Source organism: Thermothielavioides terrestris, chromosome 2 (assembly GCF_000226115.1).
Source record: "Thermothielavioides terrestris NRRL 8126 chromosome 2, complete sequence".
In the NCBI taxonomy this organism is placed as follows: Eukaryota; Fungi; Ascomycota; class Sordariomycetes; order Sordariales; family Chaetomiaceae; genus Thermothielavioides; species Thermothielavioides terrestris.
The window spans coordinates 562,976-588,972 of record NC_016458.1 but is presented as its reverse complement, the minus strand read 5'-3'; the positions used below and the strand labels follow the sequence as shown (position 1 = coordinate 588,972).

The 25,997-nt window shown below is 53.2% G+C and overlaps 7 protein-coding genes across 7 annotated transcripts; 3 read left to right on the top strand and 4 right to left on the bottom strand.

Annotated features, from left to right (window-relative positions):
• Positions 1–106: 106 nt before the first annotated feature.
• On the bottom strand, positions 107–1,754 carry THITE_2044608 (uncharacterized protein; the record flags this gene model as incomplete). Its single annotated transcript, XM_003651243.1, has 4 exons — positions 107–170; positions 260–1,080; positions 1,151–1,579; positions 1,641–1,754. 4 exons carry the CDS (start codon positions 1,752–1,754, stop codon positions 107–109), a joined length of 1,428 nt encoding a protein of 475 aa, XP_003651291.1.
• A 1,097-nt stretch (positions 1,755–2,851) lies between these two features.
• Positions 2,852–4,230, bottom strand: THITE_2111353 (carbohydrate esterase family 2 protein). Its single transcript, XM_003651242.1, has one exon. It carries the CDS (start codon positions 4,137–4,139, stop codon positions 2,898–2,900), a length of 1,242 nt encoding a protein of 413 aa, XP_003651290.1. The 5' UTR covers positions 4,140–4,230; the 3' UTR covers positions 2,852–2,897.
• THITE_2111352 (uncharacterized protein) lies at positions 4,231–4,534 on the top strand. The gene has a single exon (XM_003651241.1). It carries the CDS (start codon positions 4,275–4,277, stop codon positions 4,518–4,520), a length of 246 nt encoding a protein of 81 aa, XP_003651289.1. The 5' UTR covers positions 4,231–4,274; the 3' UTR covers positions 4,521–4,534.
• A 1,974-nt stretch (positions 4,535–6,508) lies between these two features.
• Positions 6,509–6,799, bottom strand: THITE_2046138 (uncharacterized protein; the record flags this gene model as incomplete). Its single annotated transcript, XM_003651240.1, has 1 exon — positions 6,509–6,799. The coding sequence occupies one exon, from the start codon at positions 6,797–6,799 to the stop codon at positions 6,509–6,511; it is 291 nt and encodes a 96-aa protein (XP_003651288.1).
• Positions 6,800–7,068: 269 nt separating this feature from the next.
• Positions 7,069–8,667, bottom strand: THITE_2142725 (glycoside hydrolase family 43 protein; the record flags this gene model as incomplete). Its single annotated transcript, XM_003651239.1, has 1 exon — positions 7,069–8,667. One exon carries the CDS (start codon positions 8,665–8,667, stop codon positions 7,069–7,071), a length of 1,599 nt encoding a protein of 532 aa, XP_003651287.1.
• Positions 8,668–17,848: 9,181 nt separating this feature from the next.
• THITE_2111350 (uncharacterized protein) lies at positions 17,849–21,055 on the top strand. The gene has a single exon (XM_003651238.1). The coding sequence runs from the start codon at positions 18,051–18,053 to the stop codon at positions 20,982–20,984; it is 2,934 nt and encodes a 977-aa protein (XP_003651286.1). The 5' UTR covers positions 17,849–18,050; the 3' UTR covers positions 20,985–21,055.
• Positions 21,056–22,263: 1,208 nt separating this feature from the next.
• On the top strand, positions 22,264–25,862 carry THITE_2094717 (uncharacterized protein; the record flags this gene model as incomplete). Its single annotated transcript, XM_003651237.1, has 3 exons — positions 22,264–22,453; positions 23,056–23,519; positions 23,585–25,862. 3 exons carry the CDS (start codon positions 22,264–22,266, stop codon positions 25,154–25,156), a joined length of 2,226 nt encoding a protein of 741 aa, XP_003651285.1. The 3' UTR covers positions 25,157–25,862.
• Between the last annotated feature and the right edge of the window lie 135 nt (positions 25,863–25,997).

The following is a 25,997-nucleotide window of genomic DNA, read 5'->3' as shown; positions in this document are numbered from 1 at the left end:
GCCTCAACTCCAGGCAGCGTGTACCCCAAACCGGCAGCGTGTTACTTACCCAAAACCAGCAGCGTGTAGCCAAAACAGCGAATAGCAATGGAGGCAGCCGTTACGATCATAGGGGCTTGCAATAATTGGCCGGGAAACTACCCGTCACTCCTCCCAGCTCCCCGACCCACCTGGAGACACAAGACAAAGTTAGTTGGCTTTGCTCGCTGGAGCGGAATGTGCAAGGAACTGCACTTCGAAGTACGGTGACATCACTTACCAGTCCTGATCGGTATCCGTCCTCTTGATCACCCTGATCCTGTCTCCCTGCCGGAAGGACAGGTCGCCTTGGCCCTGGCCGGCAAAAGCGTACTCGGCAACGACCCACTCGTCTGGCTTGGCTGTTGCGGCACGTTTCGGCGGCGGTGGTGGAGGCGGCGGCTTTTTCTTGGCTAATCCGTTGGTGGTGGTGCTACTAGCTGTAGTAGCTCGCGAGAAGGGCGACGGGGTTTTCGGCCCAGACGCGGCGGCGCCTGCGCCGGGTGAGGCCCCCCTCGACCGGTTCACCGTGCCGCCGCCTAGGATTGTCGCTGTGGTGAAGTCTGTGGCGTTCGAGAGGTCGGGACGCTTATATGGAGATGTTGACCGCGCGCTTCCAGTTGCGGGCGCCGCAGACGGCGGCTGGAGTGAGGTCGCGGGCGGGGCTCGCAGGGTGCGCGCGTGAGAGCTGGGAATCAGGCCTGACGAGGTGCGACGGGCCCCGTTGATGGGAGTAGGCCCTGGCTTCGTCGGGGCGCCGTCCCGGCCCAGGCTCGGGTGTTGCTGCGATGCCTTGCCGCGAGCGATGAAGCTGATGGACTCTACCTGGCTTCGGACTGGGCCCAGCGCGGCATTCCACGTGGCGACCACGTCCTCCATCGGCGGCGGCGGCGATGGGAATCCGAATTCTTGGCAGTATCCGTGGAGGGTCGTGTAGTAGAGTCCTAGCAATCTGGTTTGGATCATGACGAGATTTGCGAGCAAGGGGTTCACCAAGCTGAAGGCCGCGGTGATGATGGGCGGTAAAGTCTCGCGGAGGTGCTCGTCAGCAATGCTGAACTCCTGTTTGGTTGTTAGCCTTGGGGTCCTGAGACAACAGACAGCTATGGGCGGCTGGGCTCCATTCACTCACATTTGCCGCATGTGACACCTCAACTTCAGCCTTCGCTAAAGCCGCGTCCTCCTTGGCGGTGCGGGCTGGCTTCCTCTGAAGTTTGAGCGCCTTATCCTGCGCCTTTTCGTAATCCAGTCGCTTGTTCTCCCGCTTCTTGATGGTCTTGCGAATGGGAGCAATAGCCTCTCGCGCACTCGAGGCGGGCTGCATGACGTGCCCATCAATCAGAGCGATCTCCTCCATCAGCTCAGCCTTCAGCTCGGCGTATGCCGTCTTCAGCCTGAATGTGCGCTCGAGCTGGAGTTGAGGTGTGGGGGCGGTCTGGGCCCTCCCGTCGGATGCGCCGACGATGGGGTCGTAGAGGGCTTCATACTCGGTGACGACCTGTAACTGAGTGGTGACAAGCGCGGTCCAAGAATCCCTCCATGATTTTGCATTATCTATGATCTGCGCGGGTCCAAGTCAGCGAGGCCGCGCCCAGTTGAGCTGTGCTGGAGTGAGTACATACCTTCGCGAGGAGCCTGTCCACATCCTCGTAATCATTGAGGAGAGCAGAAACCTTGGCATTGTCTCCGGGACCTTTGTTCCAGAGCTTGCCGAACTGTCTCTGCATTGATTGCATCTTGGAGACGCGGGAAACTGGGGGGAGAAACAATTGATCACCAGCGACGGCTTGTTGCGGGAAGCAGCAGAAAGAATGAGCGTGGCCGTCAGCCCGAGAAAGAATTTTAAGAGAGGTCAACGTTAATGAAGAGCGAGGCTTGCGTCACACCACATGCATAGGTACATAAGGTAGGTAGGCAAGTTATGCCATGTGCGATTGAGTGGTCTGGCTAGCAGACATGTGGCGAATGCCGCAGGTGGTTCAACCAAAGCTTCAAAACCTGAGGATGGTTCCGAGCATCTGAAGGGAAAAATGAGGAAGAAAAGGCACGACGGATTGCATATGCCGTATGTATCACGGGACAGACGGCGCGTTGGGCCCTGCGGTGCAAAGGATGTTGTTTATCCTGATCTCATCCTTGGCGGCACAGCCTCCAGCTGCCGCAACGATGACAATCCGAGAACAGGGACAGGCCGCCACCGGAACCTGGTTTCCATCCATTGGAAGCGCTGAGGGATGCTGCGACGCGACGCTACGCCACAGAACAAGGTCCCTGCAGGTTTGGCGACGGTTTTCAATGTCGCACCGCGCTCATCCTGCCTCTGGGGGGCGCACATGTTGGAGCAAGCCCTGACCAACTTGGTACATTTAGTTAGAGGCTTCATCCCTTCCTGTCGTTTTCAGACACTCCGCAGTGTAGGCGAAAGTGGGTCCAACTGCCTGTTGCCGATTGCAAGCACCAGGGCAAAGTGGGTCCAATTGCCCGCAACACCTGGGCTAAGTTGAACAACGGCCCAGGAGCAACAGTGGGCAACCATCACATCGAATTTGAAGCTATAGATACCACTGTTGAAGCAGAAGAAAAACATCATCCAAGCCCGCCCCCTGTCACCCCCATCTCAACCCAGTCCTTGCAGCGCCGGACCATTCCGGAGCCCATCGAACCAGTTAATTCTCTACACCTTCCTCGCCGCTTGGTGCTTCCCGTCACCCACGAGAGACCACATCTCCTCACGACTCTCCTGCTCCAGAGACTTAACGGTCCCCCCAACCTTAAATACCTGAGGTAGGCCCGAAGCTGCTTTCCAAGGCCCCCACCTAGCCATCCGGACCGAGCAGCAGCCCCTCCCTCTCCTCACACACCACACACCCGGGCCCTCCTCACCATCCCAGCGCAGACCTGATCGCATCCGCGAGCACCGCAGCCTCAGCCGCATGCGTGGCCGCATTGGGATGATAATCGCAGCCCACATCGCTGCCCTGGGTCGGCCAGTCGACAAAGTGCGCGTTCGCGCCGAGCTGCGCAACAGCGCTCTTCAGCGCATTCGTCTGCGTGGTCTTCTGCGCGTCCGCCGCGGTCGGGTACGAGTCGCTCAGCATGGGCGAGCCGACCAGGAAGACGTGCGCGGCCGGGTAGTGCGCCCGGATGCTCTGCGCGAAGGCCACCATGCCGTCGGTGTACGTCGTCGCGTTCAGCGGCGGGCGCGCGGCGTACGCGTTGCCCGATGCGTCCCACGCGATGTAGCTGAAGTCGTTGGTGCCGAGGTTGATGACCACCGCGTCCGGGGACCAGGTGGGCGGGTAGGGGTAGCTGTTGTCGGGGTCGTTGGCGCCGTAGCGGGTGTAGAGCTCTGGCATCAGCGGGCTGGTGTCTGGGCTGCCGGTCGCGACGTTGCGCACTACGCCCTTGCCGCTCCACGCGATCACGTTGTAGTCTGCGCCGAGCGCGGCGGCGGCCAGGGCGCCGTAGGTTTTGGGGTTGTCCTCGACGGTCGCGTTGTTGGTGCACGGGTTGGTGCCGTCGAGGCCGTAGCCAACGGTGATGGAGTCGCCGATGATTTCGATCTGGCGGGTGGGGACGGTGCCGGCCACGAAGGCGCCGTCGGTCGTGACAGAGCCGAGGAAGATGGAGCCGTAGAGGGCCTCGGACCGCTTGCGGAGGGTGACGGTGTGCGTGCCCTGGGAGAGACCGGCGGGCGTGGTAATGCTGGAGCCGAAGCTGGTGATGACGATGGGGTCGCCGTCGTCGACGACGAGGTCCACGCTGTTGGTGCCGCTGACGGAGGCGATGCCGATGGTGGCGGAGGTTCCCGTGAAGGTGAATGAGATGCCGGTGCCTGGCCAGCTCAGCTCCTTGGTGCTCGGGTTGACGCGGCCAACATAGCGAACGCCAGCAGTGCCCGTCGAGGTGGGCGGGGTGGACGTGCTCGAGGCAGGCGGCGAGGTGGTGGTTGTGGCAGCGCCGGGCTGGCACTGGCTGTACCAGTCATTCACGTAGACACACCTATACCCAGACACGCAGCTGGTGGGACCGGTATAGCCAATGCCGCCGCACTGCCCCCAGGCACCGCTCTGAGCGGCAGCACCCGATGCAAAGAGCCCGGCGACGACAGACGGCTTCATGTTGGTTGGCGACTCGAAGGAATGCTCGGCGGTTGTCGGTGAATCAAGAGAAGAGAGGAGATCCTTGTTGACGGAACCGAGCTTTTATTGAGTTTGTCGTCGGGTTGATAATGCCGTCGAGCTTAGCGGAGAGCGATGCGGAGACGGATCCGGAGGCGCTTGTGGCTCAACGTCCCTAGTCCATGGCATCCATTGCTCCTCTCCATCTCCGACTTAGAGCGTCTAGCGCCCAAGACGACGGTAGTTCCTTCGGAGCAAGAATCACATGGCAACCCCCAGACGGGCAAGATGGCAGCCCGATGCGGAATTTCGCGACACAAATCCGAGGAAACTCCACAGTTCATGATGCCCAGCTCCAAAAAACACCACGGGTTGTGGTAGGCCACGGGCCAGCCCCGGACGAAGGGAAATCAGAAGACACGGAAATAAGCGAGAAGATCGTGTGCTTGGCGCGCTGCGAGAGCGGTGGTTAACAAACCCCGAGCTAAGTTGCCAGGCATCCTGTATCAACTAGGAAATCACGGTGGTAGGAAGCCGGATGCCACAATCGTCGCGATATGAGTCTCGAGACAGATGGAACTTCCCTGCAAACCAGGCCGCGGTCATGCGGGGACAACCACGAGTTCGGGCCGCCTCGTGCGCGAGGTTGACAGCAGAAGACGGGAGACAGGACGAAACACAAACCAGAAGCAGGACGGCTGGGACTCTACGCAGTAGTGAAGGTTCGGGCTGGCTCGCTTAATGCCGAGCGGAGGTCACGACATCGGTCCGATGCAGGATCTCCACGGCGGGATCTGGGGGCACGTCGATAACTATCCTAGCACCGCAGGACGTTTCCAGGTGGAAAAGCCTGGTAGATTACAACGCCAAGATCGATTAGTAGTCCGCTGTGTCCGCCATCGTAAGCGGGCAGTACTGGGGACGGGCTTTGTTATGCCGGAGAGTCCGGGTGGGTTTCCGGAGTTGTTGCCTCCGGACACCTGCAGGAGACCTCAAGGGGGGGTACTCTAGCTTCAAAAGACGCGCTTCCTTCGATACCTGAGGTAAAGTCGTCGCGTGGATTGAGTCTTGACACCGTGATTATCACAACTAACCCGCTATCCGGGCGCGATTTTTTTTTTTTTTTTTAACTTCTTTCTTTCCCTCCCTCCTGCAAGTCATTGAAGTTACCTGAATCAGGCGTGGTATCGTGACGGAGTACTCGGCTCCTAGTGTAGTGAGGCGAGATGCAACCTATACTTCGGTAGTGTAGAGGTAAGCGAAAAGCCACATACGCCCCTTGTACTGTACCGCCACCACCTGTTCTGTGTCAGACACACCCGGGCACAATTGCGCCGAGGACTGTGCGTGGTGCGTGTGTTGTGTATGTAGATACAGTACACGGTATGAGGGGGGATTCCAGGTCGGGAATAGGCGTGCAACATCATGCAGTGTATGGTGGCATGGAAATCGGGAGTGATCTGGGGCTTCGCCTGTTGAGAGGCTCTCCCGATGCCACCCTCCACACCTACAGTCCACTAAGTGTACCTCTATACACTAGCGTACGGTAGGTAGTGTCCCGCAGTTGCACCGCTTCCACCCAGATGGGGTAGGGGAATATACTAGATCTGCACTGCCATTCCCCAATCCCACCAACCAAAGCAGGGTCCACGGACCCCGCCTTTGGCAACATGAACTTGTTGGAGTGTTAAGCGACCTAGATCAGGTACCTAGGTAGGTATGCAAGAGGCAAGGCGGAACGTCGAAATCACGGCAGTCGCTTCTCGAAGCTGGCCCTGGGTGGTTGCGGAAAAACACGACACTACCTAGGTACCTAGACAAAGTCGTGTTCAAGTCGTGTTCAAACCTGCGACTTGGCCGTTCTCCTTCCTTGGCATCAACATTCTCTAAACGCGGAGGCCCTTCTACACGGTATAAGCTGAAACGCTCGTCGGCCCACTTCGACGTGCGAGGGCTTTGAAGCGTATATTATCAGACCGTCGTCGTCGGAGTGCCTCTTGGAGTCGCTTACAGGAGGCACCGAGCGGCCGGAGCTAGGTCCGGGGATGTGAGAGGTTTGGATAAACTGGATCGACCGATCCTTGTTGGTGGCGTCTTTGCGGAGGAAGGCGCGGAGGATTGGAATAGTAATGGCGATGATGGTGACGGCGGGCTCGGCTGTGCCGAAGACTTTGAGGTCGACAGTCGTAGCTTTTGCTTAATCAGATTCAAGCTCACACAACGAGTCGAGGATGGCACATCGGCAACTTACAACTGCTGTCCGAGATATCGGAGAGGGAAATGATTTTTAGGAAGGAGATTGCGCCAGAGCTAAAAGGGGCGAGGGTCAGAACACATCGGTAGAAGAGGGCGAGACACGAGGGCAAAGCTTACAGCACACCGAAGCTCATGGCGATGAGGGCGCCGATTTTCTCCTTCTTGTAGATGGCGTCATTCCAGACAATCCTCCTCGGCAGGAGTGACAAGACGATGTCAAGCGCGCCGGAGTACACTGTGGCGAAGGTCTGATAGTCCTTTACAACGTAGGACGGCCAACAAGTACCCTCCATGTCAAAGATCCATAGCCTCGCAACGGGACAGCACCGGATCCACATGATGGCGGCCGACACGCCGAGCATAATGTTGACCGAGATGATGATGAACCAGATCAGCCACTTCATCCACGGACTGCTGGACAGGCGGAGGAGGGTGATGGCGAAGGCCACCGCCTGCTTCCTTTTCTGACTGAAGCACTAAGATCTCTAATGCAATTAGCATCAGGCACTCCTCTACACCACTCTTACACCTCTGGGTTAGATACCTTGCAGACCTTGCCCCAGACTGTCCCCGTATCCGGGATATATTGCACAATTTGTGCCCCTCTCTCTTGGAAGAAGCGAGGGCTGCGAAGATCCCCTCTTTTCCTTCAGCCCTCGGGTAACACTTCCCCCTACGCACTCACAAACTCTTCAACCACGACCGACCCCCCGAGCGCTTTCGTCGCGAAGTTAAGCACGCCGTAGCGATACCCCAGAAAGAACTCCCACCCGCTCGTCATCGTATAGCTCGGACCGAGCTGCGTAAATACCACCCCGTCAAAGCTATAGTAAAACACAGCCTGCTTGCTCCCCGTCGCGCGCGCATCCATCGCCACCCGCAACCACAACTTGCTCGTCCCCTCCGGCACGGCGGCCGTGGCCGCCACCGTGCCCGTGCTGGCGGTCGCCCAGTTGGCGCTGGCGTCCTGCGTCGCGTTGAGCCGCATCTGCAGCGTGTAGCTTGCTCCCGGCCCGCTGCGCTGCACGCCGATCCAGGACGTGCCGTCGCGCAGGGCGGCCAGGCCGGCGATGTCGCCGTCCGCCATGGAGCTGATGTCCAGGGCGACGGTGCCGACGGGGGAGGGGCCGAAGGGCCGCAGGGTGAGCGTGTTGCGCGCGTGGAAGAGGTCCGTCGTGACGGTTGCCGTCGAGAGGCGCAGGCCGTTGTTGACCGTGTACTTGGTCGTGTCCGGCGCGTGGTTCCATTCCCAGTTGGGGCTGAGCGTGGTGCCCTGGAAGGTGTCCCTGCCGGTCCAGCTGGCGAGCGGGTGCGGCGTGAGAGGGTAGGGGTACGAGGCGCCCCAGCCGCCGGCGCTGTCGGTCACGAGGGACGGGAAGCCGTCGGCTCCCCACACAATGGGCGCCAAGATGGGCATGCGGCCCGCTGGGTAGGCCCAGACGAAGGACATGAAGTACCAGTTGCCGTCTTGGGTCTGCACGAGCGAGCCCTGGTCGATCGGGGCGCCGTTGGGCACGGGCGAGTTGATGTTGTTGACCAGGATCTTGGGGGTGTAGGGGCCAAAGGGGCTCGACGACTTCCAGATGATGGTCGTGCCCTGCGTGTCGTCGTCGAGCACGTAGTAGGTGCCGTTGATTTTGTACATGCGGTTGCCCTCGATTACGCTGCGATTGGTGTCGGCCGCGTTGAACACGGGCGCCGTCTTCACCTGGCTCAGCCCGTCGGTGCTCAGCTGCGCAACGCTGACGTTGGTGTTGCCGTACACAACGTACATGGTGTCGTCGTCGTCAATCAGCAGGCCGCAGTCGTAGTAGCACGTGCCCGGCATGCTGGCGCTCTTAACCCAAGGGCCTGTCGGACTGGGCGCTGTGTAAATGTACGTGATCCAGAAGTCAACGCAGCCTATCCAGTACCATTGGTCGTTGCTCTTCCGGTACCGCAGCGTCGATGCCCATGTGCCCTCGCGGTACGCCGTCGTGTTGTTGGTCATGCTGTAGGCGGGGCCGAAGTCGCCGATCGAAGGGATGGCATGTCCGATGAGCTCCCAGTTGACGAGGTCGTACGACTTGAGGATGGGTCCGCCGGGGCTGTAGTGCATGTTAGAGGCGAGGTAGTAGAACACGTTGTCGGGGCCGAGGAAGACATCGTTGTCGGCGAAGTCAGCGTAGATGACGGGGTTGGTGAAGGTTGCCGAGGGCGACGAGGCGACAGAGGACGCAGAGGAGGAGGATGACGACGACGAACACGGTGGAGTGGTCGTGGCCGTTGTCATCGAACATTTGGACTTCGCGGTCGTCGTCACCCCCGTTATCGACGACGGCTTGGCAGTGTTAATCGTGGTGCTGCTGGTGCTTCTTGTGTTGTTTGTCGGGCCTACGCAACTACCAGATAGACACTGGTAGTACCACGGGTTCATCGACGAGCAGCATGCCCCCGCGACACACGCCGACGGCCCAGTCCAGCTCTGTCCGCCACCTGGGGGGTGTCGCCGTCAGCCTTAGATTCAATGGAAGTTGCCGAAGAATGGGCACGTACATTGGCCCCAGAGGGTCTGCTGGGCGGCGATACCCGGGATCAGGGCCACGGTCAGCACCTGTGCTCTCATCTTGACCTTGCCTAGTGAAGTCAGGCTTCGCAAGACCAAGTTCAAAAATTTCTAGGTTCTGATCCGAGAACCATGGAGCTTTGGCATAGCCAAAGAAACGAAAAGCGCCGGTGTTCTTCGCTATTTTGAAGTAATCTAAATGACAGAAACGTCCCAGTCGAGACCGGAGTTCCAAATCAAGGCTACGGACCATGGCAGCCGACTACCTACCTATCCTAGCGATCTGCGAGTCCCGCCGCCCGACGCAACGCAGTGCCACCGGGTCGGCAAATCTAAGGCCCCTCACGAGTCTGGAATTCGCCCACTGGTCTGCGCTGCGACGTGTCGACTTGGACTGCCAGTGTTCAGTCCTGACCAAAGAATCTCGGGATAGGGTCCCTCTGGACCATAAGGCATCGCCTCGATAATCGGTTTTTCGTGTACAACATGAATCTGTTGGAACCGCTACGCCGGCTCAGGAAGATAAAGCTATCACGATACAAGCAATGCGCACAACTAGAATCAATCGTAGTGTTGAGGATGTTGTATTGTAGGAGAGTTCTCCTGATCAGGAGCCTAGTCTTAGGCGGCAGTTGGGCATCAAGCTAGTGGATCCTAATCTCGGTAGGCTGGCCTACTACCCCGGGCTAGGCTGGTTTTAATACACCCCCCTAGGTCGAGCCTCTGGCTTCGGCCTACCAAATTTAGTAATCTATAAAGCTATTCCTAATACTACGTCCTTCCTAATCTAGCAATTTTATAGTATTAAGGTCCTTTTACTATCGCCCTAATCTACTGAGCCTTGCGCGCCTACCCTTCTTAATCTTATATATTATATTGTAAACTAAACCTTCTATTCGGCTAGAGCCTTCCTCTAGCTCTATATTTCTTCTTTCTACGCCGCCTAGTAGGCGTAGATCTCGATAAGGGCTTAGATATCTATTAGATTAAGCATTTCTACGAACTTCCTATAGGGCTCTAGTTCTAGCGCCTTCGTCAAGCTATTGGCCAACATCTAGTTCGAAGGTATATAATCTATACTAACCCTCTTATTCTAAGCTTCTTAGCGTAGCCAATAGTTATAAATATCAATATATTTCAGCTTCGTCTATAGTATAGGCATCTTAGCATTGATTAGCTAAATCATCTATTTATTATTACATTAGATCAATAGAATCTTATTATCTAAATAGATCTCTAGTGCCTCTAATAGGCGTTAAAGGAATATACCTTCTTTTGCTACTTATATAAGTATTAATAAGTTTGCCTCTATAGTTAATATAGTTATTATATCCTACTTATTAGCTTACTAGGCGATTAGCCCTCTAAATAGGATAATAGTATAACCTTATAAGCTTTTACAATTAATACTATTATCGGCGAAGCTAGTATCGCTAACTATAATTAGGATATCTCCTCCTCCTAGCTAGAGGGCTTAGAACCTTGTTCGATAGAGGTATTATAATATTCGATTAGCTATATAGTAGTATTCTAGTCCTAGGTTCTAATTGAACTATATAAGCTTAGAGGCTATAAAGGCAATGTCTAGGTATATATTGACGGCTATATATAGGATTAAGCCGACCTTCCTTTAATAAAGCTTAATAGAGCTATAGCTAGTAATATCGTTGTATAGAAGTAGTTCGCTTTTAGCTATTAGAGTCTCTAGCTTTCCTTCTTCCTAGGCTAACCTTACGATCTTCTTAATATAAGTTGTCTAGCTAAGCTAAATTAAACGCCTTTTACAGTTACAATAAATCTCTATACCTAGGAACTATAGGAGATTATCTCCTCCTATAAGTTTATACTTTTCTTATAGCTAGCTAATTACTTTATTAGCTTAGTATTAATCCTTTTTATAGTAGACGAAGACAATGTTATCTATATAGAAGAAGACGATAATACCTTTGTTTATTATAATATAGGGCTCTTATAGTATAGCCTAGAACCCTAGGTTCCTTAGAGTAGCTATTAGCTTTCGTTGCTAGAGGAGGAGAGACTTTTATAGGCTATAGAGTACCTTCTTTAGCTTTAGAATAGTTCCTAGTTTATAATAGCTATATAGCATCTCTATATAAATGTCTTTATCGATCTTTGTGTTAATAAAGGCGTTGACTATATTAAACTACTTTAGTTCTAAGTTGAACCTCACTATAGTAGTAAGTACTATTCTAAAGGATTATATAATAAGTATAGCTATATAGTTCTCTTTAGCGAACCTCTTCTTTTATTAATCGCTATATACTACTAGCCTCGCCTTATATTTAACGAAGTACCTACTTTTATTGAACTTATAGACGTATATTTATATATAATTTAGGATCTATTTACCTTAGATCTCATTATTATAGTAGCGAATCTCTTCCTAGGAGCCTATTACTTTGTAACTTCGAAGATAATTGTATTCCACCTCTAGGAATAGCTAGCCTAGTAGGTAATCTTTAAGTTCAAAGTACTATCGAAGTATAGGCGAGAGTATCGACTAGTAGATAGATCTAAGCTTATCTTCTTACTATAGGCGATCGACTTCTTCTTAGGAGATCCTCTTAGCGCTACTAGCTTCTTTCTTAATAGTACCAACTACCTTCTTAGCCTTCTTTTTACTCTTTTAAACAAGCTCTTCTCTCTCTTCCTCTATATAGAGGACCCTCCTTAAATGTTTATATTTAGTAGCTCTAGGGCCTAACGTTCCTACGTTGAAGGTAGCCTCCTATAGTTAGAATACTCCTTTAGAGGCTCTAGGCGAACGTAAACCTAGAAAGGTAGCTACGATTAGGGCGTTTAGTAAAGTAGGCGAAGGAGTTAGATATTAGAACTCTAGGAAGGTGCCTATAGTATCGCCTTTTACTATAATAGTATCTAACACTTCTTTAGTAGTAGCTAGGCTCTCCTCTAGTTCTTTAAAGATTATTAAAGATATATTAAACGCCTCTATTATATCCTTTTCCTTAGCTATAGGCGTAAGATCGCTATTATCTAGCTAATTAGCATTATTAGCGCCTTTAATATTAAGCTAGCGCTTTAGCTCTTTAAGATCTACCTAAGGAATGTTTTACACTATAAGCTTTAAATCGCCTAGGTATATCTACTTTTTATCAAAGATTATATTATATATATATACTACTTAGTTAGTAGTAGGGTTCTAGATACAATAGATGTTCGAAGAATTGTATTCTATAAGGTAGCTAATCTAAGCTCTTAGTTAGAACCATTTAAAACGCCTTTCTTTCTTCTTAGCGACATCTATTATAGCGAATGCCTTACAACTATAGACCTTTAAGTACCTTTGGTATAGCTTATACTCTAAGGCTCTTAGGCTATCTCTTTTAGTAAAGAAGGTATAAAAGCGATCTAATAACGTTATCTACTCTATTGTCAAAGATAGTATCCTATTATAGAGATATATTGTAGCTCTTATAACTTTTAGCTATAGTTGCCCTAGTAATTATACGCTAATAGCTATTGTTCTAGCCTTCTCCTTAATTATACCCCCTAAACGTTTAACACCTCTGTTCTATATAGGCGTATTAGGCGCTAAAGGCTCTATTCGAATACCTTATCTCTTTGCCTAGGTAGTAATAGCGTTTACCTATATAAATTCGTTGTTATACTCTAGGACCTTAATATATAGCTAGTACTACCTTTTAAGCAATGTAGCAAGGTGTTTAATAGCCATTAGAATACCTAGAGCCTTATAGTTATATAGATAATAGTCCTATATTATACCTAAATAGCGATCTATCGTTAATAATAGATGTTTAAAGCGCTATTGGCCTTTCTAGAAAGGGTATAAATCTAGGGCGATCCTATTGCCTAGGCTGTAGTTCAACGGCCTAGGAATGTAATTAGGCCTACGTTTTAACTTGCTAAGGCTATAGCTATTATATTTGAACGTTGATATACCTTTAATACGCTCTCCTTATAAGTAATTAACAAAGTGTTTAAAGGCCCTTAGGCCTATATAGCTAAGGTATAAGTACTAAGTTATAATATCTACTATACTCTCTATATAACGAGCCTAGCGATCGAGCCTCTTCGTTTAGATAGTAAAGGCTATAGGTATATAGTTCTTAGGTATATATTTAAGGATATATTGTTAAAGCTTCTTTATAATATATTCGAGGAGTATATAATCTTAGTGCCTAAGTAGGTAGTTTAGTATACTTTCTAGCCTATTGTCCTACTAGATCCCTTGTCGATTAAGCTACTTCAACAATATAATATTATATACAAAAGTCGGGCAGTAAACTACGTTGTATAGTATAAGGACTATAACGCCCTCGTTGTTCTATAGTTTAATATCTATCTTACTATATCCTTTAATCTAAATAGAGTACTCGCCTACCTAGATATAGTTATTAGGTATAGCTAACTTAGAAGGCCTTTTAAACCTACTTAGATAGTTGGCGATATAAATAGTTGACCCTAAATCTAGGATCACTAAGTTAATTAGGGGATATCTCTAGCCTATCTAGAATATAGCTAGGATTATAGCGAAGCTCGCTATATATTTGCCTATAGCTCTCTACTACTATATTCTTACGATATACTAGTAGCTAAATATCGCTATAATGTTAATGCCTATATCGAGGGCGTTGCCTATATCGGGGGCAATGCCTACTTTAGGGGCAGTGCCTATTTCGAGAGCGTTACCCTCTTCCTAGGTAGTACTCTCTTTAGGAGCAATACCCTCTTTAGAAGCGTTAGCATCTGCTATATCTACTTCGGAGACCTTAGGCTCCTTCGTTAAAAATATAGCTATAGCTCTCTTAGAGTAGTTGGCTAGTTAATACAATAGTGGATCTTCGCCTATATCGCTCTTTACATTGTTAGCGAGGCTACTCCTAGACCTCTTTATCTAGAGCCTATTAGCCTCTATTTACAAAGTTGAATTAGCTTTTAAATTAGCCTCTATATAAGCTTTAATATATTCTCTAGGTTTCTATTTAAGTAGTATACTTTTAGGGTTTAAATAATAGTATCGCTTAGTTAGATAGAAGTAATTATAGGTATAGTACTTCCTTAATATATTTAAGGACCTTATAGAGGTACTAGGAGCTATAGGTGTACTTAGCTTATATTTAGAGTAAGATCAGCCAATTTTAGCTCTCTCTTTACAATTAGCTTAGCGCCTAGGGCGATCCTTCTAATCTTCTAGTTGCTTAGGGTCCTTGTTTTCTTTCTCTTTAGGGCTATATATTAGGAAAGATCCTTTCTTTATATAGTTAAGCACCTTCTTAAGGAATAGGTATATTCCTTTATAGACTTCTATAGCTATATTTTAAAAGGTTAGCTTCTTAAGGATCTCTATCTTACTTATAATATAGAGGGAAATAAAGCTTAGGAATAGCTTCTCTAATATAGCTATTAGTTCGTTGAACTATAAGCTAAGATCCTTTGCTTTACTTATCTTTTAGAGGGAGGCCTTATCTATTAAGTTCTCTTACTTAATAAGCTACCTCTTAAAATTAGCCTCTTTAATATATATATTCCTAAGATATTTAAATGTATTAAAATAGATATAAATATATATTTAAAGCTCTATTATTATTTCAATAGTTGGTTAAATAATCTTTTTAAGATTATTGTACTATATTTAAAAGTTAGTATACTTTATAAAGTAGATAGACTAGTAGTTAGCTACTACTATAGTAGTTATAAAGGTTAGTATTTAGATAAAGTAATTAGTCTAGCGTTTATAGTCCTTATATTTATAGTCTAGATTCTTCTCGACCTATGAAATAACGATAGCGATATTATTATTGAACTACTTTTCCCTCTTATTGTAAAGCTTCCTCTAGTAGCTATTCAGTACCTTAACACTAGGCTACTCTTATAGACCCTCGTTCTTAGAGAGGGTCTAGGAATCTATATTATTATCCTAGGCTATAAAGGCAGTGCTAGGCTACTATTCGCCTATAGCGGGTACTCCTAGATTAGCTAAAGCTCCTATAGCTATAGCTAGCGTAGAAGCCTATAGTTCGACAATATATTCTTAGAGCTTATACTAGATACACTTATAGGTAAGATCGTAGGTATTGGCCATTATAGGCTTCGAAAGGAGCTCCGCCTTACCTTCAAAGTAGTCAAGTAAGTCGAGATACTTAGCCTTATTGACGAACTCGCGGTTCTAAGCCACCTAGTTATCTAGGCTAGCTAGGATAATATCGATCTTTATATCGGCTTTCGAAAATATAGTAGTTGCTACTAAACGCTATATATAAGGCTATATACTTAGAGATAGGGCTAGGTTTTCAAGCTAATAAGACTCTTAATTGTTGAAACCGCTACGCTAGCTTAGGAAGATAAAGCTATTACAATACAAGCAATGTATACAACTGGAATCAATCATGGTGTTGAGGATGTTGTATTGTAGGAGAGTTCTCCTGATCAGGAGCCCAGTCTTGGGCGGCAGTTGGGCATCAAGCTAGTGGATCCTAATCTCGGTAGGCCGGCCCGCTACCCCGGGCCGGGCTGGTTCTGACAGAATCAAGTCAGCATCCGCCTACACATCCGGCACACCGGCGGCTGTCCGAGGATGGCGCTGCCTAGCTCGCAAACCATGCGAACTCTGGTATAGCTCCCAAGAATATCAGAACGTACATACGGCCGAACGACAGTTCTACCGCAACCAAGCAGGTCGTCTTCACTCCCATTGCAGCGACAAGAAGAGACACTTACGAATGCCAGAAGTACTATCCACGCATTCGCTAACCAGCTTGACAGAGAAGGATTCTCGAGTCAAAAGACCTGGGCAAGTTTTCAAAGGCTATAGACACGGCACTGCCAGACAAGCAACTTACAACCTCTATAACAGGTTGAATCAAGGAGAGGCCAGAGGGCTAGCGCAACTCCGAACGGGAACGAAAAAGTTGAACGGCTTCCTGCGCAGGATCGGAGCTGCCGAGACCGACCAATGTGCCTGTAGGCATGCGAGGGAACTTCAGGTAGTGAACACCTTTGCAACTGCGATGTGTGAGATAGTGACATACTACAATGTATGTACAACAACAAGAGGAGGGAGCCTCTCGTTCTCTCTCAAAGAAAACGCAGGGAGCCTCTTGTTCCCTCTAAGAAAAAAAGCTGTTCAACTCAAAATAATCGTCTCCAGACATAAAAAGCAGTGAGCGCGACGATCAAGTACATGATGGCGACGGGAAGATTAGACCTAAACAGCGAAGAAGGACCCAGCTAGCCGTAGTAGAGGAGCTTAATTGACACATCACAGCTTAACCAGCTGGTCCTGCTTTCGCTGCCGAAGAGAGGACGAACAAGTTGATTTGCTCACAACTGAGAAAACGCATGGAAAAGACCTCAGCAAACTGAACGGATCGGGGTGTAGTTAGCGTATGAACAACAGTGGACAGAATAGCATGAAGTGTGGTAGGTAGGTTGACGGAGATGATGGGTGGTGGTTTGGTGGGTTGGTGGATTGAGTTCCAAGCCCACTGCAGGGTGCCGTAAAGTACCAAGTACCCCTTGTCCATGCTGCGCACCGTGCCGTCCAACGCGCCCCAAGGCCCTCTGCCGTGAAGGCTCAACCTGGAAGTTCTGGAACGCAACCGGGGAAGTACGGATTAAGTTAACGGATTAAGTTAACGTTAAAATCCACCTATCCATTCAACCCACCACCTCCGCAGCCCAGCCACTGACTCCATGGTAATGCTCCCTGCGCTCCAACAGGAATCATCGGTTCCGGTCCAGGTCCCAGAGATATCCACGGCGTCCAACAATCGGCCGCTCATGGTACACTACATCCCTCCTCTTCTTCGATCCCCGCAACGGACCGGCGGATCGCCGGTCCAGTTTACATGCAGTCCATGTTCCCGAGGCCGTCACACTCCCGCCCTGGATAGAGTGCGGTTTGCGAAACCTGGCTGTGGGGATGCAGGGACATTCTGCACAGGACGATAGGTACCTCTAACTACCATACCCAAACTCCAGTGCCTGAAGAATTCGCTGCGAGCCGGCTTAGAAGGAAACCTCAAGCGGAATGACGGGAGTCTAATCGCAATCCATCAATTCAATGCCATTCGAAGGCCCGAATCGTAGTTGGACCGTCTTCTAGGTGAGAAACAAGGTCTGGTACCTCACAGTTGTCGACGTGGGGAACTGGAAGAACCTCTGTGTACTGGACTGTGTACTGTACAGTATTCCGTACGGAGTACGCTCACTCGCACGCAGCGCCTGTGCTGTGCCCCGCAACGCGGCACAGGCCTTCCCCAGCTCCCCGCGATCCAACTTGCCAGAGCTCAGCTTTCCGGCTTGATGGCGAAGGAGGTATGGGCGGCCATGCTGGCCCATTGCGCGCCACTCGCTTCCGCGGTGCGAACTACGATATTTGCAACCGCCGTTCGATATCCAGGGCGCCGACCGCTGTGCCGACCGTTGTGCCGACCGCTATTCAATTCTACGAGCGCCGACTACCGAGCTTCTCGAGCCCCGATCAAGTACATTGCTGACGCTACCTCCAATGCCTGCGAAATCCGCTCGATGATGGCGTTATAGCTACGATGCTGCAGCGCCTACGGTGGTTACGATGCCGCGGTGCCCGCGATGACCGCGATGGTCGCGGTACAGCTACAATACCGCAGTGCTGTTTAAGCGGTTCCAGGTTTAATGCCGGTGTTGTGGTGGGCGCCGTAGTGGGCGTTGTCATGGTCGTTGCTCGCCCACGCAATACGCGTAGCGCCTCCGACGCACAAAACAGAGGAAAATGCCTAAAAGGAAGTATCAAAACATCAACAAGTACTTGAAAACATGAGAACATGGCCATCTGGGCCTTTTTATTGCAATATCTACAGCTTCAGATTCGATGGCGATGGTTGCCCACTGTTGCTACTGTTGTTCAAATTGGGTGTGTGTTGCAGGCATTTGGACCCACTTTCGCGTGTTCGAAAACGGCAACTTCACAACGCGTCTTCCCTTCCCCTCCGCGTCACCAATTAAGTTTGCCGTTGTTTGGCAGCCCTCACAGACCAAGCGTTTTTGCCTTGAACCTGCGCGGGCCACCATTTTGCGCTTTCTGCGAACAACACGATGACAACGACAAATTGACTTCCTTGTTGGAGATGCTGTCCACGGTGTCCTCGAGACCCGTCCCTGCCGGGGCAACCAGCGCGAGCAGTGGCCGATGCAGCGCTCCAGTCCTCGAGTTCGTCTGCCTGTTCACCCACGATCTCCGGAGGAAGCAGAAGCGGTGGGAAGATGGACGCCTGAAGTACCACACCTTCAACAAACGTGTCATGGTCTACGATGAGCGGGGCAACTTCGTCGGGGACATGCACTGGCAGCGTGAGTCGGAGTTCGGCGAGGGCGAAGAATTCCAATTAGAGCGTGGAGGGGCCATCGTCCAGGCCATAGAGTGCGTGGGACGCCAAAACCAGGACTTGTCCGAGCTACTCGACAAAAGAGCAAAGGAAAAGGAACAGCGCCAAGCACGGGTGGCCTTGCGCCCGGCCCCGCTGGGAGCTTCAGCAAATACACCTGTGGCTGGCATCCGCGTGAACGACCACTTTCAGACCAGGCATCGTCCTCTCAATCAGGTCCTCGGGACCCCTACCGGTCCCCTCGGCCGTGCCGTGGTTCCGACCGAGTCACCGTTCGAGCTTCGGCAGAGAGCTAACGAGATGCCCGTGAACCATGACGATGCGCGCCCTGCAAAGAGGCGGAAATGCGACCTCACGCCGCCAAGCAAGATGGGTTATGCTCGGAGCTTGTTTGGTGCCACGCTATCCCTGTCCGCGGTGCCATTGAGCTCAATACCCCGACCACAACCAGAAGCCTCGGGACCTCGTGGGACAGGCACGTTGGACATTGAGCCAGTGCCAAAAGACCGAACGCTTGATAGGGGTGACCCGCCAGCTACAGTTTCCCGGGCAAACGTTGTTTCCCGTCCGTCAGGGGTGCCCCTGGAGCATGGACCGGATGACCGTGTTGGAGAACGCGAACCACCTGAAACCGCACCCAGGAGCATGGCGCACACACGCTTAGGGAAAGCAAGGTCAACCTCTCGGATTGGGGTCCAAGACTTACCGAACACCAGCGGTCGATGCTCATCCTTCTCCAGCGAGAACAGGACTAGGATCGATACTTTCAGACCGCCCCTAGCTTCCCGGAGTCTTAAGGAGCCAGATGGTCCGCAAAATGCGGAATCAACAAAGCATCCCCAAGTTGGACCTGAGGAAGTCGCCCCCGTGACAGACTGCCCAGGCTTAGGAGCGTCGCGCTCGCAGGCAATCGTTCTGGATGAAGACACAGGGCAGAGACCAGACGGCGAAACACACGTTTCGAGAACGCTCGCACCGGAGAGAAACACTGCGGGTTCAAAACGTGTGGCATCAAGTCCGGCAAGGCAGAGACCAGCCAAGCAAAAGAGTCCGCAAGCCGAGGCAGACCGACCCCCAGCCATTGCGCCGGAAAGCGACGAGACACTCAAAGAAGCTCAACTACCAAACGAGGAAAGAACCGTGTTGCGGTTGAAGCCTCGGCAGAAGCGAGGTCTCCTGCTGCTCTCCGAAAAGCGGAAGAAGAACCAGCAGCTCAAAGGGCGGAGCTCACCCTCGAGGGAGCAGATTCACGCTACCGACCGCCCGGCCACGCCCGTGCACGACAAGGCTGCAGAGCTCCATACTCAAGTCGGCCACAAGACCGCAAACCATACCTCGATAGTGTCGCGCGGTGATTCAACTGCACCATCCTTTGCCGACCTCGGAGAGGCCCCTGCACCCGGGGACTCCGTGCCAGATGCAGAGGATGAGCCAAGGGACCAGTCGATTCCTCCTCAAAGAGAGAAGAGAAAGCAGAAGGCCAAACGCTCTGCCAAACTGCAGGAGAGGGCGCGCGAGACGGCCAGCCCCGACATGCAAGGGGACTCGTCAGATGATGGCCACACCGTCAACACGCGGAAATCCGCCCGACAAGGCCAGAAGACCAGGCGCCCGAGTGATCAGGTCTCCAGCCACCCCAAAACGGTGCAGGCGGCAGACTCGGAAGAGAGTGAGAACGAAGAGCTGCCACAGGCGGAGGTTGGACCTCACCTCGTAAGACTCGGCAGAAAGAGTGTCAGGAGCAGAGAAGTGTTTGGGTTTGTCCCGTCTAGCCCACCCATCGTCAGCATTGCAGGCCCCTTTGAGCCGACGCCGGGCATTCGGGATCCCCATCTCGCGGTAGAGGAGACTACAGCAGCTACCTGCCTTCCTGATCCACGAGCCAACGAGGCGCCAATCCCCCACCAGAGACAGCCTCTCGAAGAAAGCCCTCGGAATTGCTTGTCGCCGTCGACACCGCCCCGGGAGACTGCACCTGTTGTTCAGCGGCGCAACTCGCTCCCTGATGATGAGACGGGCGAAAGGATCAACAGCGAAGCTACGGACGGAGCGGAGACTCGCAGAACACAGCAGCCTGGTGATGTGTCGATGCGACGCAGCCTCGCCCGGCGGGAAACCTCCGCCATCACCCTGGGGACTGCAATGGCCAAGGGCACAAACGATCAGATATCACCGCCCACACGGCAGAGCATCGCCACGATTGGAAAGGAAAGGCCGCCGCCGACGACAGGGCGTTGTGTCAACAACAAGAGTTTGCCGGCACCGACCGCTGAAGCCGAGCGATCTCAGCTACACAACGCAGGACAACCTCCACACCCAATCAGCAACACGACCGGAATTAGAGTTGAGGATGGTGTAACGAAACGCCCCAGCAGCCCGATCCCGGAAGCTCCACCAGTTGAGCGTACTCGACCCAAAATTGCGAACCCAGCTACTCGAGGCCGCAAGGCTGCGCTGAAGTCTGATGCTGCAGGGCAAGTTCCTCGGTCGATCTTGCCAATGGAACCCGTCCACGCACACGCGATTGCGGAGCCATCTGCGGCGCCACGGCCGGAGCCGGCCGCCGACGAAAGGCCGAAAAGGAAGATGACCTTCCCTGGCTTTGTCTCTGCCAAAGCGGGCGGGCCCTGGAGCAGGGAGGCGCACGACCTGCTTGAGAGTGGTCGTCCTGGTTGAGATGGGAGGCTGAGCGTGTGCCTTCCTGTAGCAGGGCAAGCCTGTCAGAACTTATTCAGCTTGCCGGAAAGGAAGCGGCATATGCAGATCGCCAAGCTTTCCGTGGTCTGCACACGTTTCCAGTCTTGCGGCTCTGCTACATCAGGTGGAGCGGAAAGTGAATTGGCCAAAGGTTGCCTGCTCGGAGACATGATTGGCCAGTGGGCGTGGATGGAAAGGATACCGCACCGGCTTCAGCCGGTTGTCTGGGGTTGGCCGGCAATGTTTCGCGCGCTCACCTGGGGCACAGCTGTCATCGGCCCCTCTGCCATTATTACGACACCATCTGACTCTTGGAGCTCCCGTTGCTGTTGGGGGGTTTGAACTTAAGGTTCTTCCCGACAAGACAGAATTCTCCAATCGGAACTGGCCCCATCTCGAACAGCTTGCGTCCCAACCCCAGCCGCAATCTCTGTGCATCACATCGAGCCCTGCCTTGGCTTTCATGTCGTCTTTGCATGTCTACTCTTCGATGCAGGACAACTTTAGTTCCTTGCTCTGTGGCATGTTCGCCGAGGGTTCTAGAGCAGGCCAGAACTTTTGCTCTTTGCCCTCAGTTATCCGGTCCAGACCTCCTTCCCCGTCGTGCAGATGCACGCACATGAGGAGCAGTCGACGGCGTGGTAGCCAAATCGGGCCGGAGAAGCGTCGTCGCAGATCAGTTTCTGGGCAAGAAAGGGCGATGCAGTGTGCTGGCAAGGCTGCCTAGGTTACCATACCGAAGGTAGGAGGTAGTTCATCCGTACTGCTGTCCGCCCCAGAACGTTTGCGTTGCCACCCCACCAGTTCGGGACCGAGGAGCTGAGACCCGACATCAGACGAACCTCGATCAGGTACTCTGCAAGGCTTGCCGCAGCTGGAAAGCGGTTGCCCCGCAGTAGGAGGTTCAAAGGACAGAAAGCCTGTGGGAGCATGGGAGATGAAGATCGCAGCAGAATAGCAGAATGTGAACCCTTGGCGTGTGTTCAGAAGTTCCACGTTGCTGGTGCGTGCGGCTATGGGGACCGAAATTCATGAACAAGGCCTCGGCCCGATGACGTGCATGCGCCTTTACCGGTAACGTTATGTTATGCGGGTAGTTTGTGCTGTAGCCAGCCTATTACGGAGTAAAATGGGCGTTGCCTTACCGCAGTCCCTTCCGTATCGGTAAAGTGACTACCTACCCACGGCGTGGCGCCTCGTTAAAGTGAACCCCCGATAAAGCTCATGGTATTTCATGTGGATTCGCGAGGTACGCAGTATGGAGGAAGCGGCTCTCGGCGCACGGGAACAGCGCCCGGGTTCTCCACTGCGGGGCATGTTCGCTCAAGTCTCAACCGCCCGGTCGTGGTGCGCGACCTACGCTGGCCTCGCCTCGTCCGCCGACCTGGCCATCAAAGCGGAAACCCGGCAACACGCTCAAACGTTTGCAGAGCTGCCTGTCGTCGACAGTGATGGCGTCGACTACAGACCTTTGCAAGTCGTCCATGGGCCCTACCCAGTTGGGCACCCACGGATAGCTGGCTTCCCCGGCCAAACGGTGGTAACTCATTGTCGTTGTCCATTTCTGCTGCTGTGTTTCTCAAATTTCTCAGCTACCTACCGCTCCTAGTCAGATAAATGTGGCACCAGAGCCACCTGTTCACTCGACTGGAGCTCTCTGGCACTTGCGTTTTCGCCGTTCTCTTCACCGCCGTCCGTTGCCTCGCCGCATGCCGGTTTTCCCAGGGGCGTCATTGCTGCCCAGGCTGTCCCTCGGCGGCGAGACCGGAGGAGGCAGTGTCCGCCTTCTGCTATGCCTTGCTGCTCTCAGGTCCAATGACCAACCGCCCTCATACTTGAGCCCTCTTTTCCCCAAGCCTTGGACTGGTATTATTTCTTCCTTCTCTTACCGTGCATGTCGAGCCGCTCGACCGTTTTCTGGTCTTCTTCTACTGCTGTAGCTGTGTCGTGTGTTTTGCTTTGCGGTTTTACTTTTTTAGCCCCCCGTTCCCCCTGCTGCCCAGTCCGCGCAGCCTTGTGTCCCGTGACTGGGCGAAACACTCTCCGCCAGGCTGGCGAGGCTCGAGGCCTCCCATCAACGGCATGCCCCGAGGGACCAAGCGCAAATTCACCTCGAACCAAGAGCCCTCTGGCCACATGGCGCCTCAAGCCTCGAACCAGAGGGCTGCTTTGCTCCGGCCCATCCCGACTCCTGAGACGCAGGAACTCTACAATAAGATGCGCCGAGAAGAGGAGAAGCTGACTGAGGAGTCACTCGAGCAGGTGCAAGAGGGGCCTCCCAGCCATCTCCAGCTCCCGCTGTCCTCCCAAGTCACCGTTTCATCTCCGTCGCTGTCCCACGCCAGCACTACCCACTCGATTTCTCAGGCCATGAATGACATGGGTGTTGCTGGAGACCCGCCCGGACCCAGGGGACAACGCCCCGGCCGCCATGGGCCGCTGTCCGAGAAAAAGAAAGCGAGAACTCACTTGATGCGCAAGCTGGGCGCCTGCAATGAGTGCCGGGAGCGGAGAGTCAAGGCAAGAGCTCCGGGTATCCATTGCGCGGTCTCGACTCTTTCCTGCTAACCAGTGCCCAGTGTGACCACTTCGACTTCAGTCTTTTCGAAGCCGCGTACCAGGCGGAAAAGCGGGCTGCAGCCCAGGTGCCCGACTCCGGCCATCCGACTTCTACCGCCACTGCCACTCTGTATCAGCCGCGCTTGGGCGAGCCCAGCGATCTTCTCGGTGTCGGGGTCGGACAAAACTCCACGAACCAACCATCCCAGCTTGTATGGGCTGGGAGGGACGACGTTCACGCGGACTCCGACCCGCTGCTAGAGCAGACACACCAGCAGAACCCCCCAGTCCCGCAACACCTGGCATCGGTATTGGGCAGGGTTGAATATCTCCAGGTCCCATTTGCGCTTTCCGATACAACGCCCCAGCACCACCCACCTGCTCTTCCTCAGAGCATGCCAGTAGTCCAACATCGAGCTGGCACCACCATGGTTCGGAGCGCATCGGCGGCGCCTCATTACCAAGGTGCTGGCACCGTGACTCGAAGCGTGCCCGCGGCACTCTACCAAGCTGCGGCACCCATGGCCCGGAGCACATCAGCGTCGCCGTATTACCCGGGTGCTGCTACCGTGCCTCGAGGCACGCCAGCCGGTCGACACCAGGATGTTGCTGCCTTAACCCGAAGCACAGCTGAGGACATGGCCCCGATCGGCAGAGAGGTCTCCCCCAATGGTCAAGAATGGGACTGCCTCTGGGGCACCGACAATTGCGGTTCGTCACTGTCGCACGGCGGGCTGTCGCCGTGCCACGAGCGCTGCAGCACTCTGGAGGAGCTGAAGATGCACTACGCATCGGCCCACGCGCCAATCTACGAAGACTGGCCCATGTGGCATTGCACCAATTGCGGTTTTAACGATTGGATCCGACCGACCCTGCCTTGCTTCGAATGCCCCAACCCCGGATCATCCTCCTGGCAAAAATGGCAATGGGCGCGCGTGAGTATCCCTTCCAGAGCGATCTCTGACCCCCTCGGGGGCCTGGCGAGCCTGGACGGAGCCCCTTCGAACAGTTCCTCCTGGACGGATTACTCGGCACCATTCTCTGGCTCGCCCGGAGGTCAGAACAGCCCCTACGCACGGTCGTGCGGCGGCTACGGCTACGGAAGTGGTTCTTCTGGCCAGGCCTTCAGGTCCGCACAAGCGGTCATCGAGAAGGCCAGGACTTGCCGCGGGTTCGGCTCTCCCGTAGTCCGCTGCGCCAGCCGGCCCTTTCACAGCGGGATGTGCCATCCTCCCCTGTTTCCGGGCCTGGCCTGGGCGTGGGGTGCTGCTGGCACCGCCGTCCGCAGGCATGCCTGCTCCGCGGCTGTCCTCTTCGCTGTCGTCATCTTCGCCCTGGTCGACGGTTGGCTGTCTGCCAGTGGCGTCGACGGCGGACTGTGGCGAACTGCATGCGATGGCCTCTCCCACCACGGACGCGCGGGCCCAACCCGGGTCCTCAATCTGTCCATTGCATGCATCGTCGCCGGGCTGATCGCGACGTGGGCGTTCCGGCATGAGATGCTTGCCCTGGCACAGCACCGTGATGCTGCTGCACAGGTATCGCCGCCCTTTTGCCTGCTCAATAATCGGCGAACGCTCGCGGCGTTCTGATTGTCGGGTATTTTAGCGCCACGAGCGTTGGCACAGGTGCGATGGTCGCTGCATTCTGTCGGTTGGCGCAGGCGGTCGTGTGGCGGTTGCTGTCTCTGCTACTGCGTGTTAGTGCAGCATGAGCTGTTTGTGACCTGGCGAGGCCTGGGTTCGAGACCGGGTCTGGACCCTGCGGGCACTGCGAGGCATCCGGGGTTTGCATGGCGGATTTCGGCGTGTTCTGTTGGGTCCATACTGGCTTCTGCTTTGGCTTAGACGGCTGTTTCCTGTTTGGCTTTTCCCTGCTTCGTGTTTGGCGTTTCCCTGCTTTCCGGCACATGAATCCTGTATGCTATATTTGTTCGTCTGGAGTTCGGCTTCTTCCTCCTCTTCTTCTTCGTTTCTTTCCTTCCTTGCTTTTCCTCTCTGTCTTTTTTCTTTCCTTCCTTTTCCTGGCGTCTGGTGTTTCGGGACCTACGTTCATGCTTGAGCAGGCTGTCTGGATCTGGGTCTTGCACCGGGCATGGAAGAGGATAGGTTCGCAAGAACTGGGCTGGTCGGGCATCAGGCTGAACATAGGTAGTCAAACGTTGGGTGTGTGACGGGAGTGCTGGGATTGTGCGAACGGGGATACATGGCAGTTTTGAGGTGTGGTTTTTTGGATGGACTGTACGGAATACACACTCTTTAAACAAGTCCCTGAGGCCTCGCTGTTGAGCAAGCTCGCAACTTCATGGCTCATCCTTGTTGGGTTGCCTCCGCTTGACGGCCCTGTGCATCCGGAGTTGATCCGTACTTTTTCCTGTCATGGCGCACAGCGTGAGAACTATTGGATGAGCTTCCGCACGTGGGGAGGAAGTGA

Bases quoted from the DNA above. Each gene is read 5' to 3' on its own strand.
- THITE_2111353 (XM_003651242.1), bottom strand. From the start codon at position 4,139: ATGAAGCCGTCTGTCGTCGCCGGGCTCTTTGCATCGGGTGCTGCCGCT.
- THITE_2111352 (XM_003651241.1), top strand. From the start codon at position 4,275: ATGCGGAGACGGATCCGGAGGCGCTTGTGGCTCAACGTCCCTAGTCCA.
- THITE_2111350 (XM_003651238.1), top strand. From the start codon at position 18,051: ATGCTGTCCACGGTGTCCTCGAGACCCGTCCCTGCCGGGGCAACCAGC.